Here is a 9,080-nt window from a genome sequence, read left to right on the forward strand (position 1 = left end):
AGGTGACGAAGATGGGGATATCATGTTCCTAGCCAAGCGGTTCAGATGTCAAGAACTGAGCGACGAGGACGATGGGAACGGAATGAGCTTCGGTTGCAGCAGAATCGCCACAGAAGAAGCAAGGGATATACTAAACGAAGACGTTGCACCACTGGATAGATACGATCCAGATCTAAGCCCCTTCGAAAATCCCTACTACTGGTACAAAAACAAGATTTTGTACGACCTGCACTTTGAGCGTTTGAGTCGAATGAAACAGAACTAGAATTGAAGGAGGCGCGAAAGAGGTGGAGTACGACATTACAGAAAATAAAAGTTCGAGATTTCCCCCCCTTTACTGCACTTTTCTTATAGATCTAGGGGTGGGGTGGGGGTGTAGCGACTCACCCTATTGCATTCCAAGGCGGCGGCCGAGTGCTCCTCTCGTTGACGAAAGCAGTGACTGCATTTGCTTTTATTGAAGATATTCGGTGAAAATTTGCGGCAATCGGCGGTGCGGCCTCCACCTCCACCTCCACCTGTGGTTGTTGTTGTGGGCGGCGGTGCCACAGTTGTTGTTATTGTTGACATTTTATAGATTGCAGAAATAACGGTTGAGTTGAAGTGGTTAGAGGGGGATGGACTGATGTACGAAGGAGTGGGGTGCAGAGAGAGAAATAACAGTGTTTAGACGTGAGCGGACATTGTGTTTTGCTGTTGTTGCAAAGGTTTTGCTTGTATTTTTGTTAATATTGCTAAGTTATTAATTTATTATGATTTTGTTGTATTATATATTTATGAATATTATTTTGCTTATAGTTTGGTTTTTTGTTTTATTTTGTTTATTTATTGTTTGTTTCCTTGTTTTCTCTCCTTTCGGTTGGTTTTCTCTGCCAAGGATTCCGTTATGTAAGAATTTCGTCGTTGCAGCAGCCGGCAAACAAACGCTTCGCTCCTCTCTGTCTTCCAATTCCTTCCTTTCTTCCTCTCTCTCTTGCTCTCTCTCTCTTCCAATCTTCTAAATATAGCAAAAACTTCTCTGCCCTGCCGCTTCTTCTACTCCACTTCACCCACGCTGCTTCTTCCACGCTAACTGTTGTTTTTGTTGCTTCGCCTCCTCCTCTTTGCTCTGCATTTATTTATGTGGCTTTGGCTTTTTGTTATTGCCCTTTTTTTATCAGCTTCAACTTTATTTTTCGGCTACTTCTCGCACGCACATGCACCTACACACCTACACACAAATGCTTGAAATTATTTTTGATTCTTTGCTTTGGCACACAAAAACACACACACACAGCTGCACACGCGGAGCGCTGAGAATGCGCATACATACACAGACACTCTAAAAACGCAGAGATTTTTGTTGTTTCTTAGTTTTCGTCTCGTCGAAAACGCCGACGACAGAAAAACACACGCGACGGTGCCTAGTGTTGCCTTCGGTGGGGAAAAAACGGGACTGAGGCTCGAAGCTCCGATGCGGGGCCAAATGCTGTTCCTAGGGTGTGCAGAATGTTGCCCGTGTTGCGGGACATGTTGCTCGTTTTCTCGGCACATGAGTCTGGCCCATACAAACCGAATGAGCGTGCATGGAATGAGTCTCAGTGTTGCTACCGATTCAGAGAGCGAAAAGAGAGCCCTAACCGATTTCACGAATTAAGCTGAGAGTAAAAGAAACAAGCCGAGAGAGCAACAGATGTTACTCAGTGCACTTGTTGCTCAATGTTGCTGAGCTGAAGAATGTTGCCAAGAAGCGCAGTGGGTGTTTGGAAGGAGCATTGAAATGCAAAAATTGCTTAAATAGCCAAATTAAGTAAATATTTATTGAATGGGAAGTTCTATGCAAGATCAACAGCTATTTTATACCATTTTTGCATATTTTGTATTTACTGGCAGCATGTTGCTGGCCACTATGCACATATGAAAACAACATTCTGCTGTTAAACGTTTAACATTTTGTGTAACAGCATGTATTATTTAACATTTCTTCTCCCTCTTACAGTTCACACATGTTAACATTGGCTCTCTTGCAGTTAAAATGCTAGCTAACATTTTCTCTCTCTCGCCACTATTTTAAAAATGTTGTCTGAAACTGTTAAAATGTTATCAGTCAGCAACAAATGCTTCTAAACACCTTCTGACAAGAAAAATGATTTATGCGGTACTGGAAAAATCAAATCAAAGTCTGGTAATCATTTCCCCCCTCCCCAAAACAAATACCAGCAACATGCTTACAACAACAGCAGCAGGGAAAATGGTGTAATGGAGAGAACGGGAAAAGCAATAACAATTAACTGCACGCTTCATTAACAACAACCTTCGACAACAAATTTTGAAGTGCGAGCCCACAGGGAAACTGAAACCTTTTTCACGCATGTTTTTATGTTGCGGCAAAGAATGGCAGTGGGGGGAGATAGAAGAGGAAGAACAATAACAAACGGCAGAACGAAGAGAAATGCCGTCGGCCTCGGAGGTCGAAGCTTTTGATGCCCTTGCTGAATTTTCGTATTCCCATGGAAGCTTCAACATGTTGCTGGTTGTCCAAATCATGATACCCTTTTTCCAGGGTACAGCAGCGAAGGAGAGTAGAACCAGAAATTGATTAATTGAGATTCTCGTAGGTTCTGACAATTGCTGGAGGGGGGGTGGAGGATGGAGCAGGAGCCACACACTCGATCAAATATTTTGACTGCTTTGCTCTTTTGGGGGGCGGCCGAGGGCCGCTCGAAAAAGGAGAAGATGAAGAGAAGACAAATGCCTGGCGCTGGGCCTCAAAGGGAAAGACAAAAGGAAGAGACAAAGAAAAGAAGGAACGCAGGCAACAGGCGGCTGCTGACCGTTGCATGGAAGGTAGGGTATGCGTGAGGGTATAAGCACTGAGAGAAGGAGTTGGGGAGAGGGTATTTTTGTAACTTTCCTTGGTTTAAATGGAAAGAGTATCTTCAATTCGCTTGCAACAATGAATCCCTGCGTTAATGCGTTTTAAATGAAGTCGAATTACATTTTATCTTAACACTAACCCCATGGAGGGGTTTCCCTGCAGACCAATGATGGATATCCCCCACCTCTTCGGATCGGACAAACCCTAATGATGCCCGCCTGCTCTTTCCCTCTTTATGCTGATAAGAAAGTGAAGAAGAGCGGCAACAACATCTATCAAAGGAGACGGAGAGAGAGAGAACAACAGTTCATTGACCGGTAGAGAGAGGGGCCGGGGGCCGGGGGCCGGGGGCCGAGGCCGTCTGGCATTTACAGTAATTAGCTGATTTTTGAATTTGAATTTGAATTCGATTTCGAATTGCCTGCCGCTTGTGCAATTGCCAAAAAAAAAAAAAGAAAAACGTTTATTATGGCAGCCAGCAGCTGCCTCTGCGCCTGCAACATATTGCATGATAATGGCTTCTTTTTCGGTGGCCCATTGTTGAGGGGGCTCGTTGTTGTTGTAATACCTGCACATAGCTGAAAAATGCATTACCGCATATTGATTCCATCAAGCGAGGAGCTGGGGGGAGGGTTGGGGGACACTTTTTTTTCTGTTTTGGTCGCTCGTTTTGCACATTTTCCACTCTCATTCAAATGTCAATCGAGTCACGAGCTGAGTGTCTACCGCGTACTCGCGTACACCTCCCCCAATCCCCCACTCGCCACCCCCCGAACCATACAGTCTCGAAATGAATTCAAAATAATGTGAAAGACAAACAATGAAGAAGAAAAACCCATTTCCCTACAAATTTTCCAATCCTTTTTGGCAGTTTTCTGACGGTAGTTAAAATTCTGTGCGCGCCAAATCACCCAAAAGATCAAATCGAGGGGGATATTTCTTCATCAGGTATTTTTCAAAATATGGTACGAGTATGACATTATGATATTATTAGTTTTGGGTTACAAAAAGGAAGGAACCAACGTTGGAATACTCTTTTTTTGGGTTTATTTTAATGCAATTTTTGAAAGGGTAAGGAACATTATGGATATGTTGGGCCAGACTCAAATTCCCCTGAAGAATGATTAGTTTTTGGCAAGAAAAACCCTTTGGAATGTATATATTTTGGAAATCAGAGCTGGTTAGAGTGAAAGATCTTTGGAAAGACAGATCCCTGGTTTAAAGATTCCTTAAGTTTACCATTTTTTAAGTCCCAATCGAGGCACTTTTTTCCAAACCTATTCTCTATTGTCTGTAGAACCAAAGACAATAGCTAGAAAGCAGTTGAGTGGAGCTGGAGCGGCTTTAAGACAGCCGCGAGCCACCTTTGAAATCCACCCTGAAAAAATCGTGTACCAAAAAAAAGTAATCTAACTATTTATATTGCCTTGGGTAGAACCTACAGAGAATCTATTTATCTGTAGAAGAGTAGCAGAATCTGTACCTGCAGAAGAAGAGAATCTGTATCTGTAGAAGCATCCCCAAATCAAAAAATGCATTCCAGAGCATCTCAAATGTTTAAGATCTATTTTAACGATCTATTAAACCCTAACCCAACAACAACTCAAACGAAAGTGATAATAAATCATCTCGATTCTTGTTTCTAATTGAGAAAATCATTAAGAAAAATGTATCTTAAGCTCTCTTAAACGAACAAATTCTACAAATTAAAACATAAACCAAGCCAAAGCCGAAGCCCAAGCCCAAGCCCCTTGGAAATTCTCACAAGACACTCACGCCGTAGGTATAGCAAATGTTTTACCAAACTTAAGTACCATGTATCCCCATTAACCGATACACTCGGGCAATTAGTCCATAATGTTTGCCCATCGAGTGGTGTGGTGTGGTGTGGTGTGGTGGGTTCCCTTTCAACCGGAACGTGCAACAAGTGCCGCAGCGGCGGCAGTGGCAGCCATAGGAGAGCACGCCTTCCTTCGGGGTGTGTGACCAAAAACATGGATCACGCTTCTTGTTGGATCACTTAGGTTAATAAGTATCTCGTCTAGCCATGCAAATCGTGAACTGAATTGAAAATCAAAGCCTGAACTTGAGGCACAGCCCACTCTGGGCCCCACAGAGCCCCTCTGGGCCTCTACCTAATCTCCGCGTGGGCTGGCACTTTCCATATCGCAAGTCTCTCTCTCTCTCTCTCTCTCTCTATCTGTGGAGTATTTTTCTCAAAGAAAGACCGAAAAAAAACTATACAAAAATTATCCACACTTTGCGCCCTTTTGACAGCAAGTGAAGCCTCGATTCATGGCTAATTTAGGTGGGTCTTTGGGGCGAGGAGAGCACTGAGTTGCGGGATATGGGCGAGGTCTAAATGCTGCACATGATGTCAGTTGTTGTTGCTGGTGGTTGTGCACCAAACAGTTGTGTGGCAGGCCGTCCAGTCAGTTGCTACATATTAAATGCACTGCAGCTGCAAACACTTTCACTTTTTATGCACTATGCTAATTTTCCCTCCAGAAAGCGAGCCATGCCATGCCGAAAATTGGAGGAAAACTGAATTTCGGAGTAAAAGTCACGGGATTACATTTTTTATGATTTTCAAAAAAAATTATCCTTATGCGGATGCGGATATTTTGTGGGTGTGTGGGTTGATATATCAATGGAAAGCACCGAGAACTTTTCAACACTGATCAACAACACTAAAATACAAAATATCACACTCTCAATAAAAGCACTGAATGACAGACTATATGCGATACAGAAAGGGATATAATACTCTTCTCAACACTGTTTCAAGCACTTCTCATCATTGCACTTTACAGCACTGAAGTATTCGAAATTTCTGCAATAAGAGATGAAGGGAAATAGAGTTTAGAATTTGATATAGAATAAACTAACAATAAAGCATTATATTTCATTATATTTTTAGTACTTTACAACTCTGATAACCATATAACGGCTAAATATTCTTAAAAAGACGATTTGAAATTTGTTTTTTCCAATAATTTAAACTCAGGAAATCCAAGCTTAGAAATTTCTCAAAAAAACCCATTTTACCACCCTACCCAACACTGCACTAAATAAGCCATACAACCTTGATTAACTTCAGGGTTTCTTGCGTCTTTCGATTGATTAATTTATTTTTAATTTTAATGCCAGCCAAAAAGGGAAGCCAATCAAAATGTTTATTTGGTTTCTGGAAATAGCCCCAAAGCCATGCGGCATTAGAACGTATCTCATTTGATGGCCTGACATTAAGACATTAGAATTTCTATAAATATCAAATGGAAAGACAATGATTTATGCTGAATTTGCCACCAACTGCTAATCAAAGAGTCACCCAAAAAAAAAAGATAAGTTATGAATGGGTTAGAGAGGGATTGAGATCGGAAATAGCTTTGGAGAGATTTATGGGAATCATTGCTGGAGATTTTTATGACTTTTTTGGTAGAAAATTAAGGGGGAGTTCTAGGAAAAGGATTAATAATATTTGACTTAGAAGAAGGGGTACATTTACGAGTAGAAGTTCCTCAGGAAGAGGGATAGAGGGAGTGGAAATGACGCTATTTTTGAGTACATGCCGGACATGAAAAAGACTATGACACATTGGGAGAGAGTTTTAAAGATTATAAAGAATTATAAAAGTGAATTTCTTCTTTCCAAAATTGTATCATTTGTTTGTCAAACACTTCCTCAAAAGGTTGACAAACTTCGTCCTAAAAATGTAAATATAATTCGGTTTATCTGGTTTATTTTATAGTTTTTTTTTGGGGCGTCACAAAGACGCCGACGCCGATGACTCCATAACTGACCAAACGAAAAACCAATATCAAAATACAAGTCCAAGAAAACCAACTCGGACCTCAACGAAAGCATGCGAACAATTTTCCAGGCAAAAAACAAGCAACGAAAAAGCCAAGGAAAAATGCCGCAAATCGACGTCTGACAGTCTTCGGCGTCTGGTACCAATTTGGCGGCGATTCGCGGACTCACGCCAGGCCCAGGGTGTGGATCGGCAGCGGGGCGAGCCAGGAGAAGGTGTTTTCGGGGGGATAACGTCCATAGACCTTTTTTGTGAAAGTGAAATTTTTGCGCAAAAGTCTGTTGGCGTCTGTTAAGCGTCGACTGCCACTTTGTTTTCCTGCACTTTTCGTAAGCAGCGCCAGCGGTTTTTCTTTTTTTTTTTCGAGTAAGATACACTCCCCAAAGGGGGTTGGAAGGGTAGTTGGGTTTTCTTGGGTTGTCTAAAAATTATGAATTTTTATTGGGAATCATGGAATTATATTTTATGTATACTCTTTTGTATAGAAGAACAAATTAAAACGAATAGCGATAGGAATGCAGATAACACTTACAAGCCATCGATATCAACGATAAATTTGTATGTTATCGATAAAAATAATAAATAAAGAACCTGTTAAAGGCAGGCTGTCAGTTCTTTCTATTTCATGTTTTCTTTTGTTTCATTTTGGAGAAAAAACCTTAAGATGCCGATAGACGATATCGGTAGCCAGAAATATCGATAAAAATTTGGTAATGACAAAAATATCATAAAATCGATAAATTCCTAGTTAAAGCTTTGGTCACAGCCATTTATCGCTGGATTATCGCCCTGGTTTTCTCCCTCTTAGAGCACCTTCAATTCGTTGTATTTTCCCTTCAGCTATTTTCCGCTAGCCTCTCGTTTTTGGCGGTTTTTTGATAATTGACTCTAAGCGCGTGAATAATAACAAGCAACAACGAAAAGCCACTGCAGCAGCAACTTCAGCAAACAACAACAGAGCGTCAGGCAGTCAGGCAGGCCGGCCAACAGTCAGCTAGGAAATCGCGTTTCATTAACATGGAAAAACGAAAATTGAAAATTGCAATAAGGGGGAAAAGACGTCACACAGCCATGACATGTGCGGAGGGGGGCGGTAGGGGAGGGAGAAGGAAACACGGGAACAACCACTGGAGGCAGGCAGGCGAACGTTGCGTATACTTGTTGTCGGTCGAGGTGAACCGACTTATCTACGTTTTTGACTTTTATTTTTTGTTGTCTACAATTTTTCTTTGTATTTTTTCGATTTTTATTTGTGTGTATTTTCTTTGGGTTTCTTCGTTTTTTAATTTTTTCCTTTCTTTATATTTTCTTTATTTTTTCTTTAATATTTTTCCTTATTTTCCTTGATTTCTACTTTCTGCCTCCTATTATTCTCCTTCTTTTTTAGTTTTTAGTATATTTTACCTTTTTTCTCTTTTTTCATCTTTTTTTCTTTTTTTTCTCCTTTTTTTCCTCTTTTTTCATTTTTTATTTTTTTCTTTTCTTTTGATATAAAACGCTTTTTGGTTGCTTTTTGCTTGATTTTTTGGGAAAGTAGAAGGAGAAACACTTTTCCATTAGCTTTTTGAGACTTTTTTTTCTTGTGGCACAGAGTGCGACAACAACATAATTTACCACTAACTCTTCATCAACGCAACTTGTGGCACACGCAAAGTCAAAGTCGTCGTCGCAGTCGTGGCAGTCGTCGCTCGGTCTGTGGTCTGTGGGGGTCTTGTGTTGGTCTCGGGGATATCTGGATATCTGGATATGTGGATATGGTTGTGGTCTTTGGTCTCGAGGATATGGCATCTCTTTTGCGTCCAAGAGGAGTTTTCCACACTTTTCGCGTAGCGCGTTTTCGTTTCATTTTTGTCGTGTCTTATGATTTATTTGACATGACAGCCAAATGAACAATGATTTATTCAGCAATGTTGAATTTTTAATGAATTTTTGTATTTTTCATTTAATTCTTTTTGCCGAGCATTTTGTGCGGGGGAATCGAATGCAGCGGCAAGCACGCAATTTTGACGCCCAGTCGGAGATACGATACTGAGCCACTGAGAGTTTTTCTACATTTGAATCACGTGGGTTTTCAGGTGCTGCTAGGCTCCAATTTTGTGCACCTGCTGTTAGATTGTAAAACAGAAATCAATTATGAATCGTCAGAGCCAGCATTTATTTAGCCAAACAAAATGCAGCCAAACAGATGCAGCTAAAGTTGAGCACAAAACTGATTCAGAAGTGATTCAGTTTGGAGAATGTCTAACAAATTTGGTGGTGGGAAATACCCTGTAAAGCCAGCAAGATCGTATGGGAAATCTTCATTAAATGATTGCCAAGACTCTAGGGATTATAGGGAATATATTTGGTTGGTTGAAGCCTCAATATTGTCTTGGAGGCGACTTCTAGTCTTCATCTTTAACTAGTCTT

At 40.9% G+C, this 9,080-nt stretch overlaps 1 protein-coding gene across 3 annotated transcripts in view; it reads right to left on the reverse strand.

Moving 5' to 3' along the window:
- Nucleotides 1-1,444, reverse strand: part of LOC108162729 (protein outspread) — a 109,335-nt gene extending 107,891 nt beyond the window's left edge. For all 3 annotated transcript variants that reach the window (XM_017297597.2, XM_033392530.1, XM_033392531.1), the window contains exon 1: nt 388-1,444. In XM_017297597.2, coding sequence (XP_017153086.1) covers nt 388-570 — 183 coding nt within the window. In that variant the 5' untranslated portion in view covers nt 571-1,444. The remainder of the gene's footprint in view (nt 1-387) is intronic.
- Nucleotides 1,445-9,080: the final 7,636 nt, after the last annotated feature.

The sequence above is a fragment of the Drosophila miranda genome, chromosome 4 (assembly GCF_003369915.1).
Source record: "Drosophila miranda strain MSH22 chromosome 4, D.miranda_PacBio2.1, whole genome shotgun sequence".
Classification (NCBI taxonomy): domain Eukaryota; kingdom Metazoa; phylum Arthropoda; class Insecta; order Diptera; family Drosophilidae; genus Drosophila; species Drosophila miranda.